General features: G+C 34.1%; 2 protein-coding genes across 3 annotated transcripts; both read right to left on the bottom strand.

Moving 5' to 3' along the window:
* Positions 1-317: 317 nt before the first annotated feature.
* On the bottom strand, positions 318-11,512 carry LOC102605608 (ATP-dependent Clp protease proteolytic subunit-related protein 3, chloroplastic). 2 transcript variants are annotated; one of them, XM_015307520.1, is made up of 10 exons: positions 11,136-11,512; positions 10,330-10,431; positions 8,010-8,132; positions 7,132-7,191; positions 6,614-6,710; positions 6,431-6,504; positions 4,266-4,319; positions 4,099-4,182; positions 3,854-3,979; positions 318-701 (listed from the first exon to the last, which is right to left on the bottom strand). In XM_015307520.1, exons 1-9 carry the CDS (start codon positions 11,418-11,420, stop codon positions 3,878-3,880), a joined length of 981 nt encoding a protein of 326 aa, XP_015163006.1. In that variant the 5' UTR covers positions 11,421-11,512; the 3' UTR covers positions 318-701; positions 3,854-3,877. The 2 variants fall into 2 exon arrangements, with proteins under 2 accessions (XP_015163006.1, XP_006344669.1); XM_006344607.2 differs by having other exon boundaries at positions 318-687.
* A 1,296-nt stretch (positions 11,513-12,808) lies between these two features.
* Positions 12,809-15,008, bottom strand: LOC102605278 (stress-related protein). Its single transcript, XM_006344606.2, has 3 exons — positions 14,788-15,008; positions 14,433-14,657; positions 12,809-13,471 (listed from the first exon to the last, which is right to left on the bottom strand). Exons 1-3 carry the CDS (start codon positions 14,824-14,826, stop codon positions 13,055-13,057), a joined length of 681 nt encoding a protein of 226 aa, XP_006344668.1. The 5' UTR covers positions 14,827-15,008; the 3' UTR covers positions 12,809-13,054.
* Between the last annotated feature and the right edge of the window lie 2,694 nt (positions 15,009-17,702).

The following is a 17,702-nucleotide window of genomic DNA, read 5'->3' as shown; positions in this document are numbered from 1 at the left end:
TTTAAATATAATGTTCATTTTGATTGTTCTTAAATTCAATGTATATTCATTACCTTAATATTTTCTTCTAATTTATTAATCTTATTCATTTTATTTTTATTATTATTTAATAATCTTATTTTATCCTTTACCCATCATTTTCACAGTAGTTCTACCTCGTACCCTACTTTAGTCATAAAAATACAATATCATACAATACGTTATGAAACAATACCTAACAACCATCCAAACAAAGTGTAATTCTCCAAAATTTAGAGCATACCTTGAATTTAATAGCAGTGCATTTGTTAAGTCCGACTGGTTGATGACTCAAGTTATCGCCACAAAGAGACTTTTTCCAACAATTCAAGGAAAGATAGGAAATAGAAACGTGGATAAATTCATAATCTAGAGAGAAAAAAAGATTTGCCCATGAGCTGATAATTGTGTGACTCACTCACAAATTCAGAAACCAGCAACAATTTGTGTACAATGCTTTTAATCCAAAGCAAAAATCCTATTCTTGGTTACTATGTAGTAAGCATCTCATCATGATACTTGTATAATCCTGGAGAGCTACAGCGAGTGTGTGTACATTTCAAGACTTGCTCAAACCAGAATTTTCTCTCATTTGGTAACACTCTTTACTTGTGAAATGAACCGGAGTTTCAGTCCCCTTGACGGTTGAAATGCTTCCATCAATATTCCCTGTCAATGAATAGCTAAAAGAGCTTAGCATAGATCATGAAGTCTAAAACAACTTGACAAGATAGCTGCTTCTCCAAAATATATTCACTACTGAACACAGTGTTGTATGATACCTGACAAACCAAGAAACCGTATAAACTTGACTCATTTAACACTAGAAAAGCGAAAAACTAAAGGATTCAATGAACCCTCATGAGAAAAGTAAAACAGAATGGAAAATAACATTCTTGTTAACCATTTTTAAATGGTGTGCTGTCTAGTTGTGCACACCTCGACCATTCCACAAGCACAGGCACCGGATGACTTTACTCAACAAGGCTTAGGCAGAAGGAAACAAATCACCTTTACGAATGTCAATATCGGATTGTAAAGAAAGCAACAGAAAAAAAAAATGTGTATTTGAATTGTTCTATTAACAATGTGCAACTGAAGCTCCATATATAGGAATTTGGGGCAACGAACAACATAGAATGTCATAATCTTTATTTCTAATATGGCATGTAATTAGTTGATACTTAAACATAGAATATTTAGGCGAAATGGTCTGGTGGACCTTTATACTTGTATCAGTTTGTATTCTGAACCCTTCTACTTAGCCTTTTGTCATCTGGACCCTTAAACTCAATAAAACACAATTTAACAAAACCCTCTGACCATTGACCAAGCTTATGTGTCTTTAAGATGGCTAAGTTGGCGAAAGTGTGTGACTTCACGCACCTTAAGGCGAGTGAATAGCTTTTTTAGGTTAAAAAAAAAATTAAAATTATAAAAAAGATATTTAAAAAAAAAAACAATTAATTAAAAAGTCATTTCTTCTTCCCCACTAACCCCTTCTTTTTGGCCATTTTCAAGCCTGACCAAACTTTTTTTTTCTCCACAATTTACTAACACCTTTAGCAGATCTTGGCGACTTATTCACGAGAAAGCGGACCAACGCTCGCCGGAGACCACTGAATCGCAGTGGCGTGAGAGAGAGAGGCGACGCTGGTGGTGCACGCCACCACTGAATCGCAGTGGCTTAGGTTGTTGTTTTTGTGGAGGTTGGAGGAGGAAAAGAAAAATAGTGATGGTGTGCGGCGGAGATGAAGATGGGTGAGGAAGAAAGTATATGTGATTTCGCCGGCAAAAATGACGACGACGGCGACGATGGCTTTCTCCGGGCGATGGTCGTGAAACAGTGAAAATAGGGAGAATTGAATGTATGAAATTTCACTTTAAAAAATGCCAAACATATCACAGAAATACGAGCACAAGTCATCAAGCACAAGAATAACAGAAGACATAAGGCAGACCCACAACAATCAAAGAAATCCCCAACTGTTCATACAAGATGAATAATGATTTATCAACAATTTGAGGGTTTATCTCAACAATTTGGGGGTTTATCAACAGAACTCGTGGGATTCGTAAAGATCTAACCTACCCCATACAGAAATAGGGAAAATTGAAGATTGCAACTTTACTTGGATGGAAAAGCTGACTCGTCTTAGATCTTCTCCATGGTTATGGATACACGGCATCGGTGAGAGCTTTGTGATGCGAAGAAGTGATTCCACAATGGAGAGCTCAGTTAAGAAATCCTTTGAAGATAGACATCTCCAGCGTTGTTTTGAGCTGAAGATTGCTGTCAAGAACTTTCCTAATTGAAGCAAATTGGAGGATCACTTCAATCTATTCACTGTAATTTATTTATTTATTTTTTTGGTTTTGGTTTCTTTATTTTTTGTATGTTGAACCTTTTATTTTAATAAAATATATCCACTTAGATCTACTTAGTGGTATTAAAAAAAATAAAAAAATGAAATAATTATGATATGGCATTAATATATCTGATGTGGATATGACATGTCAATTATATAAAGGAGAGTGAGCTACACACATGGTTGGAGGGGCTTAAAAGTTTTATTTTAATTGTGTTTAAGGGTCTAGATGACAAAGGGGTAAGTAAAAAAGTTCAGAATACAAATTGATACAAGTACAAGGGTTCACCAGACCATTTCGCCGAATATTTATCATATGTTGTTTATTTAAATTCATTATATCTAAACACACATAATATTTGTCATGAAATTCAACACACTTTCAAACTCAAAGTAGAGAAAACAACTTGAGTTTGTTTGTTTGAAAACCTAACAGATTGCCACCAAAATTCATTAGGATAATGCACAATCATCAAAAGGGAAAGACAAGATAGAATTCTTCCTCTAATGGAGTCTTCAGTCATTTGCAATTTGCACAAATAGGAAGTGATTCTTGTAATAACATGGAAATCAGAAAAAAAATCAGTCACTAGAAAGAGGTATGGTTTGTGAAATTTCTACGCTAACATAATTTGAATTGGTGAAACAGTGACAAGAAAATACAAAGTTAAGAGGAGGGTGCCAGCTGCAGTAGCTATTAGTAGCATTGGTTGTCATGCAGATGAACAACGCCCGTCTCTGTACAGAGAGACAATGGCTATACAGTCGTTGGAAAGATGAGCAGGTGCTAATACTTAATAGCAGAGGGAGGAAGGTAACCAAGAAGAAACAGTGCCGAACACCAAAAAGAAGAAAAGAAAAGAAAATCACAGCCTGGTATGCTGCATAAGGCCAGGCTCTGTTGGCAGGCAAAATTTCTTAAGAGTCTACTTAGGTTGTAGAGGCTCTTATACCATGTGGGAAAAGATAAGTAGTAAAACATCCATTGAAGAGATAAACGGTGCCAGTAGCTAAGAGAGTAAGGTCCACTGCCAAAAAGAGGCAGTGCTAAATTCCAAAAAGTCCAAAAGAAGAAAGAAAAGACGAAATTTCGGCCAGGCACCTGCTCACCGAATTGCTTAAGTTTTTACTGAGATCATAGAGGCTCTGATGCTACGTGAAGCAAAATCGATCATGGATTAACTCAATCCAAAATCTAAATCAAGAGGTGAAAATTGCCTAAAACCACAAAGAGACTATAAATCATACCCTCAACCAAGGTAGGACTCTGAACAGTTAACACTGAGTGCACATCCAAGACTGGACATCTGGATTGTAGATAGCAATAACATAAGGGCCCAAACATCGTGAGAAAGCACTGCCCGCAGATCTTAGTTTATATATAAACCTAATTTTAGTTTTGTTTTGTGTGCTATACTAACCCACATTTACCTACTGAAAAGACAAATAGGGGAAGAAGAGAATACCATCAGATTATATATTGAAAGGACCTAAATAGCATCAGCAACTTTGATGCCTGCCTTATTGTCCCACACCTCTGGTGCATCAACACTTGCCATAATCTGCTCCTGCTCCTGGCCACGCCAAAGAATCTGAAACCCAAGAATTGGTGTTAGTCAGAAAAGCCACCTGATAAACCTTTAGCACCTCCAGCAACTTCAGAAGACATTTAAGACATGACACAGTTGGCATAATAATGAAAGTTGTTTACCTTATCAATAACGCCAAATTCTCTAGCTTTGATAGAATCCATGTAATATGGTCTTCTCATAACATTGGAAACAGTCTCTTCCGACTGGTAAGATACAACAGCAAATGTCATTATACCTTCTGTTTGATTTACAAATGGACAACACGCAAGAAATGTTCACTACTTACATTTTCAGTATGTTTAGCCAAAAGCTTGACAAGTGTGTCTCTGTTAACGATTACCTGCAAAAGAGAATAATCAGCTGATCGATCCCAATCGAATATATTCAGGTTCACAAAGGAAGAGCTGATGCCTTAGTAAGACAGCTTGCAATGACCTCATCCAGAGGTAGTTCAGTTTTAGATGGATTTATTTTGAGAAAGTACTCACCATCCTTTGGGTACACTGAACATGATATGGAGTTCTGAATAAGCCATAATTGACTAAAATACCCTTAACTAACTAGCATGTAGTTTACTTTGTAACAATTTTAAGGTTACACACTTAACAATCAATTGTATGTTCTTTATGTTTAGAACACGCAAGTCACAAACTTTACATGTATTCGTAAGTGTGTGTGCACACACATCAACAAAAGATATACACATGCAAGAAGTGGTGGAGCCAGAAATTCATTAAAGGAATTAGAAAAAAACTAGAGAGCCACACTTAGGATTTGACCGATGATTAAAAGTAACTCTCTCTGCCACTATATTTCAACCTTCCCTTCTAATTAAAGGGACTCAACAATTCATATATAACCAAAAAAAATTGTTTCTGCCCTTTTTTTTGCGGTACAATTTTTCGGCGAAGGGGATTAAATTGAACTCCCCTGCCTCCCTTTAACTCGGAATCAGCATGCAAGAAAAAACACCATATATAAATGCTAAGATAACGGAACACTTTATAACAGTCAAAGCCTTACTCAACAAACAATAGGGCAACATGTTAAGACCACGAAAGTTTCAATATCTATTGATATCATGAACTCTCTTTCAGTACCCATTGACTAGAAATGTATAGCTACTGATCAATACAAAGGAATTTGAAGTTCTTGATGTAAGAACTTTTATCAACTTGAAAAAATTAAATTGGCACAATGACGTTAAATCTTTGGTCCAATTACTCACAGTCACACCTCCAATCTGGCCTAGGAAACTAAACAGACCTCGCCTCCTCAAAACTTAAAGGTGTCAACTAAGATATATTTACTAAAAGACCCTCATTTCTATAATGTTCATGAGAATTTTTAATTAAAACTTGAGGAAAAGAAACAAAGCCGAAACAATTTTTTAAACATAAGGTAACCTTATCCAATGGAATCAGCAGGTAGACCAATTGGTCAAGGATTGAGCTAACCCAGTCAAACAAAACCTCAAATGGCCTGGAAGCAAATCTGGAGAGTCAAAGTGCCATAATAAGTGGCATGCTTCACCTGGCTGCTAGCCAATGAAGCAGTTCTGACATTGGACACTGTGGCCAAGAGAGGTATATCTCTATGCAACAGATGCTCCTTATGTGGTAAGGATACAGAGACAGTAAAACACCTCTTTCTACACTGCAATTTCACTGACCAACTGTGGCAGATTTTCCTTAATCTCAGAGGCATTTCCTGGAGTATGCCTAGTAAGATTGATGAGACTCTTTTCAGTTGGGAGGAGGCTGGAGTTGGGGCTACACACAGAGAAAGATGGAGGATGATCCCTGCTTGTATATGGTGGACTATATGGAGAGAGAGAAATGATAGATGTTTTGAAAATAGGGACAACAACCTGCAGGAAGTCGAGCTTAAATGTATTTTGTTGTTCTGTTTTTGGTGTACAAATGTCTACTCCAATGAGACTAAGTCAAGCATAGATGTTTTAGGGTCCATCTAGTTCCTAGTTTAGCATTGGAAAGACTAATCTTTTCTTCTTTTTTGTAAATATGGTTTTTCAGTACTACCTAAGTACTGACTGAAATACAAATGTTACTAGTGTCAAAAAAGCAAAACCTCATATTTTTCATAAGATCTTTTAGGTAAACAAAAATGTTTATTTGATGGTGAAACTGGCAACAATTCTTCATTTTTTTATGACGTCATAGTCATTTAACCTTACAGAATGTGATGGCAAGGAGGGGTCCCACAATGATACCTTTTTTCAGAATGAAAACAAAAAATCCCACAAAGAAGATTCCATAGTTCCGTTAAATAGAAGGCCGATCAGAATCTAAACAGTAAGTAAAAACAAAAGCATTGATCAAAGATTTCATCAACAACCATCATAACCTAAAGCTCTACTAGTTACTACCATGAAGACACATCTGTTTTGTAGATTAAATGGAAGATAACTGAAGAAGACATCACACTAACCTCCTTTGCTCGGATATAAACATCGCTGGCCTGCATTAATCCAGATGATGGTGCACGGGGCTGTTGAATCATGGCTGAAATAGAACATCACCCAAACAACATGAATCATCAAAAAGAAAAAATTGAAAATGAAAGAAAATCCACGCTGTCAAAATTGCAACTAAGAACGAGAAAACTTGACACCTTTGGCATGTGGCATCATAAACCTTTTGCCCTTAGTACCAGCTGCAAGCAATAGACATGCCTGACCTATGGCAGCACCAACTGCTACAGTGTGTATCTGCACGGGTAATTAACAACCTGAGAATCCTAACAAAATCATAAATGGAAAAGGCTGATATATGCTTTCAGAGGTAAACATGAAGCTTAAATTTCAATGTACTTGCTCTGAATGCCTAGAGATTAAGGAAAACAACTAACTATAGATTGTCCCAATTAAGTTTGACACAAAGAATGCAACCAACTTTGAACAAAGCCAAAACTCTCATGCAGATTCAATACAATCACACGGAAAAGAAAAGAAAACTAACTTATCTTTTAACAAAATCACAAATCAAAAGGCCAATGTTGTCTTGTTCTTATCCAGTAAATTTGACTTAAAAAAAAAAGAAGACCTAGATAAGGAAAAATCTTACATTACCATGCTAAGATTAAAATGGAACACTTTCTAGCAAGAACTATTTTAGTTGGTGAGAGCTTACCTCGTTTTGAAGTTGCATCATGGAATCATAAATTGCAAAACCTTCTGCTTCCATACCAACCTACATTGATAAAATATCCCAAGATCGGATAATTTGAGCATAACATCGACCCCAACACCAAACACCCACAAGTTCATTTGAAATTTAATAATGTATTTTGTTTTCATACGTATTAACAAAGACCCATATTTTCATCATCTAGAACCATCTAAATAACATAATAAGCTTTTCCATAACTTTAAATTTACATTAATTTATAGTCTTAGTTTAAACTTTATAGTCTTGCACAAATTAACCCAATAATACTCCCCCTGTCTCATGTTACTTGTCCACTTTTCTCTTTACAGGCCTCCTAAGAAATCATAAATAAAAGAAGTATTTTACTAGTTTACGCTTTAACTCTTATTAATACACTTTATTTATGTGCCTTATCCATTAATATCAAGATTAACAATGGAGGAACTTTACAATCTTATTACTTTCAAAAAGAACTAATTTTAAGGGGAAAATGAGAAAAAAATAAAATTATATCTTGATTTTAATAATCGACAAGTAATTTGGAACAAATACTTTTAGAATGTGGAAAAATTATATGGGATAGAGGGAGTAATAAATAATAATTCAAGTATCTATATTTTTTTATTAAGAAGAACGTACAAAGCATTAATGAGGTCCAAGAAGTCACACTACACAGTACACATCAATTAGGAAGGGGCAGGTGGGAGTGGTTTTAGGTAATTAATGAGGGCAAAATATGAGAAAATGCAGGGTAAAGGTAACTCAGCAACCACGTGTAAGCATAAACAATGAGATTCCTATAATACTCTATGAGGACTACAGGAGAGAGGCACTGAGCATGCCCCTATATGAAAACTCACCGTTTCACCATCATCACGGGTAGTCCCAGTAGAATTTATGTATAGATAAATCGGCGCTTTAGGATCCATATACTGTAGGTACATCAACTCTGCAATCACAAGCTCTGTGACTGCTGACACCAACTGAAAAGAAAAATCGTGATTATTTTGTGCTAATGAAGAGATGAAGAGTAAAGGGAAGTTAACTGAACTGCAAATATAAGTAGCAACGCACAAGTTGTTGCAAACCAGACTAGAAATTCAGGGTGTCAACATATTTACAATATTCATGTGTGCAAAATTCAATTGCCAAAGAACCATATAACATATCCCAAATGGCCCAAACTTGGGCAAAACTAAAAGTAGTACATCAGATGGAAACTCCAAAAGTCCAAATAATGAAACAAGTAGGTATCAGAGTGTTCAGCTCTTTGCAGATTAAATTAATATGAAGTCATGTAAAAAAACTTCTCCGTTTTAGACAGTTTACCTGCTGTAAAACACACTTAAACCTTAGCTAGTTAAGCCTACTACAAAATTTTTGCACGCCAAAATTAAGATGGTCATTTGTACCTCTAAATCAAGTAAACAAATAAAGACACATAGATTGACATGGTATGATCAAAAACATCTGGGCATGTTGCCTTGAGTAATTAACAATAAATCATCTTTTACATGGTTTATGTTTCTTTTACAATATAGTTTCTGATGTAAACCAGATAACCATGAGCATCCCTGTCACCAAAACTTACAGCAATGAACCTATGATGACAAATATAGTACATATATCAACTGGGAACGTTAGCATTATCCTCAAAGTAAGATGAAATTAACTATTAATAAATTTAATTTTAGTAGTATAATTACAAGGTCTTGTAACCTTTTCCTTGGGCCTTGTGTTTTTTATAAGCCATAGGAACACCCTTCCCTACCTTTACAAGTAAGAGGGAAGGTATGTATACACACTACCCTTCCCAGACCCACTCGTGGGATTACACTGTGTTTATGTTTGTTGTAGACTTGTAGTTGTTGTTGTCACGGAATGCAAAACTATGTTTCCATTTAAGAAAAATAAACACAATCTTGCAATAATCCAACACGGAAAATAGGATAGTTGAATGGGACAAAACTAAGTATTCTAAAGTAGCAGACGTGTCTCACATTTTTCTTTTCTCTTGGAAACGCGCCTTCAGATAGGGCATGAGAACCTTGTTAATAAAATGGAACAGCACATACAAGAGACCCCAACTAAAGCAGAAAGGTTGCGCTGGAGAAACAAAGTAGTTTCTTTGAAGATCTAACAGCTACGTTATACATATTGGGATGACAATGTCCAATACAAGCATCTCAAAGAAGTGTCTAATTTACTAAAGAGTTATGTAGGTATTAGTAATGTAGGGATCAGTTGTGAGGGAATCTACGTATTAGTTATTTATGTATTAGACTATTAGTAATAAATGTATTAGTTATTCAACCTTCTATCATGCATAAAATAATACATAACTTATACATGTAGTAGTTATGCATGCTTTTAAAAACAAAATCAAACACAATATTAATTTTATTCATGAATAATCTACCTCTTTAACTAGCTACCAAACGTGGTACTCCCTCCGTCCCATCTTATGTGGCACTTTTCGAATTTTGAGATTCAAACAAGTCTAACTTTGACCATAAATTTTTCATAGATCTTTTAAACATTTAGAATTATCAATTATTATGACTTATTAGTACTTTTTACATAGTTTACAAATATATAAATTTCATTTCAAATAAATTGAAAATTTCATGCGCAATTTCATATCCGAGTACGTAGACCATAGATCATCCTGATTTTACCAGCTTCAACAACATCGCGTGCACCAGCCAATTCTCTCCTTCCATCGATCTTGAGGAATCTTCTCGACACAAAATAACATTACATTCACCATTCAATACAAGGATACCAACCAAGAAGTGCCCTTTCTCATCAACACATTTCTTATTTGGCTTTTTATGCTGACTGCTAGCAAACAGAACAAAGATGGATGCATCCAAAGTTGTCAAAGGCAAAAAGTGTGGAGAAAGATCAAGTATCTGTAGGGACTTTAGTTATATAATTTTTTGTAAGAACATGATATTTATGAGGAGAAAGAGTGGAACTTGGAAGGGGCAGCAAATCTACCAGAGAAAGAACAACAAGGCATTAAAGCACAAGAATGAATTAGGATAAGATGGTAGAAGGAACAAGTTGAATGTTAGCCTTTATTTCCAAACACCTACTTATGCCAAAACGTTGCAAAAGTCACTAATAAGCACAGGGTAACTCAGAAAATGTCAGATGATGAACAAGATGACATACCGGCATGCCAATATAAACTATTCTACCATGGAGCAACATAGAGGGCAAGTCTGGTGGAGGTGTACTGGCTCTGTGCTCATTGTATGATACTGATCTCTCCACCTAATCCAAATAGCAAAAACACAGACCAAACAATACCCATCAGAATATAATTAAAACAAAAACAACAAAAAAGCTTCCGATACATTATTAATTTGCTTTACATATAATCAGTAACATTAAAAGGGAGGAGAACAAAATCATCCGAAAACTAAGATCGCAATGAATTCAAATCACACCAAATGAATTCAGTTCAGAACAGACTCCTAACAACATAAGCATCCTATTGCAGCCGCTTCTTTCCTAAACAATCTCTAATAAAATCTACAAAAAAATTGATAGAAATAAAAAAAAATGCTGTCCGAAAAGAAGAGAATGTGAGGGTCAATAGTCTGAATCTATACATAGATTTCTTATTCTCTAAAAAAAATTACATATCTATGAAATACATAAATAGCAGAGTACTCTAATTGACAGCTTCCTTTCTTCTTTCTTTTTTTCTGATGGTGGAGAAATCCCCAAAAGGTTCACGGCGTATGGTTGGATACTCAATAGATAACGGTCCACTCATCTACCCTTCTCCACTCAAATAGACAAGGTACAGTGGCTTGCGTTAACACATTTTTTTTAGTTAACAATAATACTCGGAAAATATTTGAAAAAGATGTAATCAAAGAAGACCGTTCTACTATATTGCCAACAAATTGGGAGTTGGGACAGAGACTAACTATTAAGCATTTAAGCCAATGAAAAAATCAACTACATACCTGAGCAGGAGTAGCCATGAGCTTAGGGGAGTCGTAAATGTCCAAAAATGGCGGCATATCAGAATTTTGAGGCCGAGAGAAGAGTGCGTCTGGATTATTTGCAGCAACAGAGGCAAGCTTACTTAGAAATGGGTCCTTAGGGTTAAAAGGAGGCATCGGAATGTTTGAACTGCTATTGCTATAGGCTGCACAGCGAATGTTGAAGCTACGGTGTTTCAGCGTCATCGATGAAGATGAAGAACATGGAATTGAGGACGCCATGGGCAACCGCAAGCACGTGGCCATGATTTCTCCACGGATGAATTTTGATTCTTCTGGTCTCTTTCAACGAAGCTTGAAAGGAAGAAACTGTGCTCTAGAAGTATAACCAATGAGGATGGGGAATTTGGATAGTGTGACTTAATCAGGTCGGGTCATGAGAGATCCGACCAGTCCATGTATCGGAATGGGCTTATAGCTCATGCCGTTAACCTGTGGTCGATAATGGGCTCTTAATTACCATTATTATAAGAAAAAAATTACTTAACTTCTTAGAAACTATATTTATCAAACGGATAATTTCATTAAACTATTAAACACAGTGATACTAACATTTTTTTTTTGCTGATGGATACAGCTCGGTTGAGGTAGTTTTTGGTGATAATATAAGTGCATCTCATAAAATACAAGTGTGATACACTCAAACACAACAACATACAAGTGCTTTTAGGGATAGTTGGGTGGTTTTTAGCGATGATACGTGTGTATCTCATAAAATATAAGTTTGATACACTCAACTCAAATACAGTGACATATATAAATGTATGTTTTTTTTTTTGTTCCCACCCACTATCCAATACTCACATCGGAGTCCGACTAAATACGTATTCGCGACGGAAAGTCCCACATTGAGAGTAAAGGGCTCCCTAGGTATATAAATTGTAAGTTGCATGTGTGGCAATTTCGGGTGTGTTGAAGAATTGAAGTGCACTTGCTATATGTGCTCATATAGAACGGGATACAATATATTTTGCTTGAATATGGTGTATTATTATACGTATTAATACAACTAAATTGAGCAAACATATAAATCCAAATATGCTTCAAACTATAATTATTTATAAAAACTCTCCCTCTTTTTTTTTTATAATCTATTGGTCCAAAACATAAGAACTCAGCAACTAAATTTTATTTATTTATTGGAGTTGTGAGATTTCACACCCTTGCCATATAACAACAAAAACTAACTTTTATTTATTTATTGAAGTTGTGAGATTTCACACCCTCGCCATATAGCAACAAAAACTAAAATTTATTTATTTATTGAAGTTGTGAGATTTCACCCTTGCGATATAGCAACAAAAAAATGGTACTCGTCTCGTTTGATACTACAATTTAGACTATCTTCGAATTTACCTACAAACACATTCTTCACAAACTATCGTCTTGGTGAGCAATCGCCCCAATGGATACAATTTAGTCTTTTGGAAGAAACATATTCTTCATAATCCTAAAAAAACAAAAGAATATAGCTTTTTTTGGGAGGATGATTGGCCCATGAAAATATCAAAATATTAAGTAACAGGACTATATGGTTTCTTCAATAACCCATCATTCTACGTTCTGAAAAAATCCCAAATTTACAAGTACTTCGTAGGAAGTTGTCTCCCCTTTGTAAAGGCACTTTGATAGTCTTGAATGAATGAATTTTAATATAGAAACTGAAATCTTACAAAAATATTGCTTATGTTGATCAGAGACTCTCCCGAAGGGCAAAAGAGAATTCCCAAACAACAATGAAAACCGAATAGGCAAACACACGATATACTTCACACAGTAAACAAATAACAACTGTTTCAAAGCACTCCAGATCATATGGAGAACCTCACATAGAACAAAACTACTACTTATGAATCATTAAGTAAACCAGTAGGTCCTTCTTAGCTGGAAGCCACAGGCTGAGTACTGAACACCTTAGCAATCTTCTCTGTAGGTACCAATGGAAGATATGAAGCAACCCTGTATCCCTTCTCTGCTGTTTGCTGAACCATCACATTGTATTTCTCGGAATAGTAAGCAGCTGTTGGAACAACGGCTTGAGTGACTTTAGGAACAATGGGAAACCTGTTGAGAGAGAACCAAGCTGATGCAGCATATTGCTCGGCCATTGGCTCGTACTTGGTGTAAAGTCCCTTGGCAGTGGGCTCATACTTGGCATACACTGTTTTAGCAAGTCCTGATGCAGCTCCCATCACACCAGCACTTTTGACATCAGCTGCAACAGAGCGAGCAGCTGCAGGAGCTTGCTTGACCATAGGGGGAACACGAGTCTCAATCTGACGGACAGACTGATCAACCTGCAAAAATGGTAGAATTCATGTCAATCACATATGTCAATATGGTGCAGAACTTCAAAGCTACAACCCAATAAATGGTAAGAGAACTGATCCAAGATCCAAGAGGTTTCAACAATTTGACTCGATGTTTGTAATAAAAACTTGGAGCATTTCAACGAACTGTAGGATAGACATAGACTGATATGATATTTAACTACAAGATATGCAGTGCCATTAGCTCTATTCTTCAATCACACCCTGCCCCTATTTTCGCATAAGGAAAAGCTGTGATATACTTTATACATCAGTCTAAGATTATTATCAGATCCACTGACCACCGTTATGTACATACATTAGACACCTGAATGCCCCCAAAACAAAGGCAATCTGCACCACAACAGCCCTAGATTTTACAACATTTGGCGAAATCTGAAAAGCATTCCCATTATGAGATCCTTTGATGGGGAATTGTATGCAACGGATTAACAAGATGTGAATGTTTTTTAACTAAGGCTGTGTCTAACAACAGTAGCTCACCACCAACAACCAATACTTCATCACCCTTTAACATCCAATCCTAATCATATACGCTAATTCAATCTCTTCCAAGTGCACATGCCAGAAAATGAATAATTAAGTCCATAACGTCTAACCTATCCAAAATACACCCCAAGTAATTTTTGTTGCAATCCATGAAATTCATAGAATAGATTTGACTAGTACAAAACTAGCCAATTTCAAGTTTCTATTTCAAAAATGCGGATTCAGTATTATTGTCATGACCCAAGAACATCAACAAACATCAGGACTTCGATAACAACACCATGAAACTAATCAATCCAGAAAATGTATGTTCCAATTGTGAAATAAAATATAATAATAACAAAAAATGTAGAATTTCCATCTCAAAAAGTGAACAATAATGCAATTCAAATACATTTTAAGAAATAAAATTCCATTGCAATCATATAAGGAATTATACCTTGCGGTCGACAAATTTGAGTACTTCGACGGGAACATCATGAAATTTATCATAAACAGGGCCAACCACAGTCTTGACGGTGCCTTCAACAGTCTGAACACCAGGCTTCAAGGGACCAGAATTCTCTTTAGCGTAACCATACACCTTCACCACACAGAGCGCCGCATGAATCATCGCCACTTGCAAGAATTCCAAATACTTCAATTTTTCTTCCTCAATCTGAGCCTTCATCACAGAATCAAATTAAAAAAACACAAATCAGACAAAAAAAAAAGGCAAAAATTTCATCAAATCAAAAACCGATACAAACAAGAAACCAATCGAAAATGAAGATTTAATTTGAAATTCAAATTACCATCTCGGGTTGTTGAGGCTTAGGGTTTGTTTCGGCCATGATAAAAAGATCACAGAGATTTCGATATGAACGAAGAATCGCAAATTGAATAAAAGTTATGAAGAAAACGTCGATTGGGGTTTTGTGTTTGGTTAGCGTTCAGTGTAGGGCTTATATAGTACTGGGGGGCACGCATGTCAAGGAGAGTGGACGGGCAAGGAAATTTAACCGCGTGGCCAATGAGAAACCGACTTTCTTTATTCCGTAATTTTGTGCTATTTTAGCTCTATTGTGTGAAGGTGGTGGACTTTGCTGACTACTTGTTGGCTAAGTCATTTGTGAAGTATTTATTTTAATTTATTATTTGCCCTTTTCACCATCTTCTAGAAGTCGAGCTAAATTTAATATCATTGGTCCGTTTATATGAGATCATGATGATAAAATGGGGGAAAGAAATATGAAGTTATGATTTTAAATTGTTTGAACTGATTTGGGATCAAGATTTGAAATTTAAAATTCTTTAAAATAAAATAATTAAAATTTCAAATCATGATTTCAATATTTTTAAAATGTAAATTTCACTTGTTAATTTATATTTTATAAAAAAAACTCATCATTTTAATTTTTTTAGAATAACTTCACGGTGTAAAAAATTGTCCATGTTAATTGAGTATAGTTTTTTTACTTGAATCCAAAATATATTGGAAACAAACTTTTTATCTTTCATAAAATAAAATTATATTGTATGTATAATCGTTTCTTCAAAATACACTAATAAAATTACACCTAATATGTTATTATATTGTTTGTAATTAATTTCGTACTAGATTGCTAATGAATAAGAAAACTACTGATTTTAGCTTAGCATTTAATTTGTGCAGTTTGATTTGCATTTCGATTTCACCCTTTCCATCAGTAGAAATGTTATTCATGTGATCCTAATTCATTGAAGAGGATTAATAGTAATAACAATATTGTTTGAAGGGTGTAAAACATTAACATCATCAACTTTGACCATCAACGGAAAAAAAAATTAAAATAATTATTAAATCAGAGATACACTTTTTTCTTTTTTTTATTAGAGAGCGTTTTATTTTAAAAAATTAAATTTTTTTTATAGAAATTTGATTTTAGTTAAACTTCAATATGATTATTGAATACAAGATGAAAATAAATTTTAAAAAAACATTTAGTAATCTGCTTAAATAATCAATAGGAAAGCCCCATGCAGAAAGCTTGTAGTCCTATGTTCAATCTCAATTTTCACAAATAAATATGCAAATTAGATTGTGTCCCACTTAAATTACATATATGAAGTCACCAACTAACCGTCTTTTTTTATCATTCCTTATTATAGCAACTTTTATGTGGAATTATTGCATATTTATCTTCATTCATCAAAACACCATAAAAAGTATATTTAAATTATTAAATTTGAAAAAAATAACTTAAAGTCCATCCTTAATGTTGATACTCTCAAATTTAACAAATGCACAAAATGTGTTAATTCTAATTTGAAGGTGGGTGTTCAAATATCTTGTTGAGAACATAGGGGTGAAGCATATGCTGAATTTTGAGCTTACTTGGAGTTGATTTGAAGAGTTATTGTCTAGTCGGTTTTTTAAGTTTATGCATCAAATAAATTGAGTTGACGCGTAATGTATGTTTCCGTTGTATATATGTATACATCTTCTCTATATATTCACATATCTTTTGTATATCACATAACAAAATTTGTATAATGTATTGTGAGACATGATATACATTGTTATATATATGTTTTAACCATATTGATTTTATATATGAATTTTGACTCCAAAACCATCATAGGCCTCCTTAAAATTTATATGTAGTTTCATTAAGGTGTGTTTTTTCAAGAGAATTTCGATTTCACTAACTAAAAAATCAACTATTCAATCTATTTCTTTTTTAGTATATATAAGAGAACATTACACTTTATATGTAATACATTTTTTCATTTCAATGATTCCCATGTCATGTTCAATGTAATAGGATTCGAAAGACATCTAAGTACATACATTTCATATACTTTTAGTTTAAGATAGTAACATTTTTTTATTTTTAACTTTGCGTATAATTAAACTAAGAGATATAAAATGACACATAATGAATATCATATTATTTAGTCTATTAGTAAGTAATTATAAAAATATTATTTTGTGTTGGATATTTTTAATTTATGGTTTTTAACGTATAAGCCACTTTAAAATAATTATTCAAAATGACCCCTCAGTATGATCACATTGATACTTTATTTTCCTTAATTTCTCTTAATATTTGTAATCATGCTTTTATTCTTTACATATCTTTTTTTTTCCTAATTATAACTTTATCCTGTATTTTTTGTGTGTAACATTATAAATTTGTTCTTCAAATTATTGATATGTGGCCTTTTTTTTTTGCAATTAAAAATTATCATGCATGTCTAATGATTTTTTTTTGCCTCTTATAAATATATCCAAATATCATATTTATCAAAACAATATAGGGTAATACAATATCATAAATTATGAAGCGTAGTGTCAGGGGCGGCTCAACGTAATCGGAGGCCTAAAGCGAATCTTAATTAGAGGCCTAAAATCTAAATAAACTTCACATGCATTTATTTAAAATTTATTTTTCTTACATTTTTAAATGCAAAGTATTACCTAATATTTTTTTTATATATATAAATGATTTATTCGATTTCTTTTTCAATTATTAGTTTTAAATAAGATTTTATTAATTCAACGTTGAAAAATATTATTTTACTCGGGCAATCATTATATGAATTGTTAACATAGTTCTACAAGTAATAAGTTGACAAATTTCAAATAAATATAAGAGTTAGAACCATAGCTTTGATGAAGTTGATAATTTGGTTACCCCACATTTTACTATGGTTGTTGTAATGCTTGAAAATCTAAGAAGAAATG

This window comes from Solanum tuberosum, unplaced genomic scaffold (genome assembly GCF_000226075.1).
Source record: "Solanum tuberosum cultivar DM 1-3 516 R44 unplaced genomic scaffold, SolTub_3.0 scf00060, whole genome shotgun sequence".
Taxonomy (NCBI): domain Eukaryota; kingdom Viridiplantae; phylum Streptophyta; class Magnoliopsida; order Solanales; family Solanaceae; genus Solanum; species Solanum tuberosum.
This window is presented reverse-complemented; position numbering and strand designations above follow the sequence as displayed.

Bases quoted from the DNA above. Each gene is read 5' to 3' on its own strand.
- LOC102605608 (XM_015307520.1), bottom strand. From the start codon at position 11,420: ATGGCCACGTGCTTGCGGTTGCCCATGGCGTCCTCAATTCCATGTTCT. The intron at 8,133-10,329 runs GTATGTCATCTT...TTTTCTTTTCAG, and splicing joins TAGTTTATATTGGCATGCCG to TTGGTGTCAGCAGTCACAGA. The intron at 7,192-8,009 runs GTGAGTTTTCAT...TTATCAATGTAG, and splicing joins CCCGTGATGATGGTGAAACG to GTTGGTATGGAAGCAGAAGG.
- LOC102605278 (XM_006344606.2), bottom strand. From the start codon at position 14,826: ATGGCCGAAACAAACCCTAAGCCTCAACAACCCGAGATG. The intron at 14,658-14,787 runs GTAATTTGAATT...TCTGTGATGAAG, and splicing joins AGCCTCAACAACCCGAGATG to GCTCAGATTGAGGAAGAAAA. The intron at 13,472-14,432 runs GTATAATTCCTT...CCATTTTTGCAG, and splicing joins TCAAATTTGTCGACCGCAAG to GTTGATCAGTCTGTCCGTCA.